Here is a 1,325-nt window from a genome sequence, read left to right on the forward strand (position 1 = left end):
CACTGACGAACATGGTTGCGTTCAGATTTTGCAACCCTGGAGATAATCTCGCCTAGAAGATCTTGTGGGGGGCTTTCTAATGGTGATAATACTTTGGAATNATGCTGTAGATTTAATTTAATGGTGGTTTACAAACATCCTCATCTGTTTGTAGTAGTAGCACTTCTTGCATCGAGTATCCATGTCGTTAAGCTTGCATATTTTATTTGGCTTATTGTCTCTTAAGGATTCAAAGTAGCACGGTTTCTTGAAGAATTGGGATGCCTTCTAGAGATTCTTTGATATTTGTCCAACAACGGTCTGATCTGGTTGTTGATTTTGCCCATTCTAGCTTATCCAAATATTTTTTCCCTTCCTCCATTCGTCTCCTGCATAACATGAGAATCCCATATATATATATATATATATATCCTTTTTTCGTACTCACCTTCAGCAGATGCTTGGAGATGTGGTAGGCCAATCTCTATGTTGTCGTTGTAGAAGTACTCTTTTATCCCTTGAATGTAGTGGGCTTCAGGATTACCAGCTTGTAGACATTTCTCCATGAGTGGTTGATACTTGTTTAATGTTGCTAATGGATTGATGGCTAGCGGCATGAGGTTGAGATTCTTTGAAACCCTTCCATCTTGACATGCGATCGCTAGTTCATGAGAAACTTGCAAGCAATTACGAATATCTCTGTGGCCATACTTTGCAACCTTAGATATAATATCGCCAAGAAGATCTTGTGGGAGGCTTTCTAAGGATGATATCTTTTGTTTTTGTGCCATGTTTTGCTTGTATTTTGTGGTTTGAATCTATGTTTAGTTTTTCTTCACTCGGTTGGTTTATATAGTTGTATCTCTTTGCCGTTTCAGTGTTCTAATAGAGTAATTGACGTCTTTAAATTACCTTGTTAGTGGCAGTGGCCATTGATTACCTTGATGTTAGTGGGTATGGCGGGGAGGGGGTGGAGAGTCCAATATTAATTGCTGTTTAAGGTTTTATTTGTATAATTGATCGTCTCTAGTTAGTTCTTTTTGGTCGTAAGTTTATTGAGGTTTATCTTATTAAATGCGATGTAGATTGTTTCTTAGAAGTGGGCTTTTTGGTTAATTTGTCATAATCCGTAGTGTTTTCCCCCTTCTTAATGTATTTGAGCCCATTAATTTGAGACATCTCAAATAAGAATGGGAAACTATTTTCACTTAGTACGTTGTTGTTTAAAAAGTCGATTGATCCAACTACGATTAGGTCTATTTTAAATAAAAAGTATACAAACTGGCTTTGGTAAATATGTAAATGTGAGACTAAGAGCGTCGACATATGTTGTCTGCGTTCCCTCT

The 1,325-nt window shown here is 37.2% G+C and overlaps 1 protein-coding gene across 1 annotated transcript; it reads right to left on the reverse strand.

Annotated features, from left to right (window-relative positions):
- On the reverse strand, nt 230-770 carry LOC104715358 (F-box protein At2g35280-like). Its single transcript, XM_019229976.1, has 2 exons — nt 424-770; nt 230-368 (listed from the first exon to the last, which is right to left on the reverse strand). Exons 1-2 carry the CDS (start codon nt 768-770, stop codon nt 230-232), a joined length of 486 nt encoding a protein of 161 aa, XP_019085521.1.

The sequence above is a fragment of the Camelina sativa genome, chromosome 9 (genome assembly GCF_000633955.1).
Source record: "Camelina sativa cultivar DH55 chromosome 9, Cs, whole genome shotgun sequence".
NCBI classification, from domain to species: Eukaryota; Viridiplantae; Streptophyta; class Magnoliopsida; order Brassicales; family Brassicaceae; genus Camelina; species Camelina sativa.

Coding starts and splice junctions, on each gene's coding strand:
- LOC104715358 (XM_019229976.1), bottom strand. CDS start 770: ATGGCACAAAAACAAAAGATATCATCCTTAGAAAGCCTCCCACAAGAT. Junction 369..423: donor CAAGCATCTGCTGAAGGTGA/GTACGAAAAAAG, acceptor CATGTTATGCAG/GAGACGAATGGAGGAAGGGA.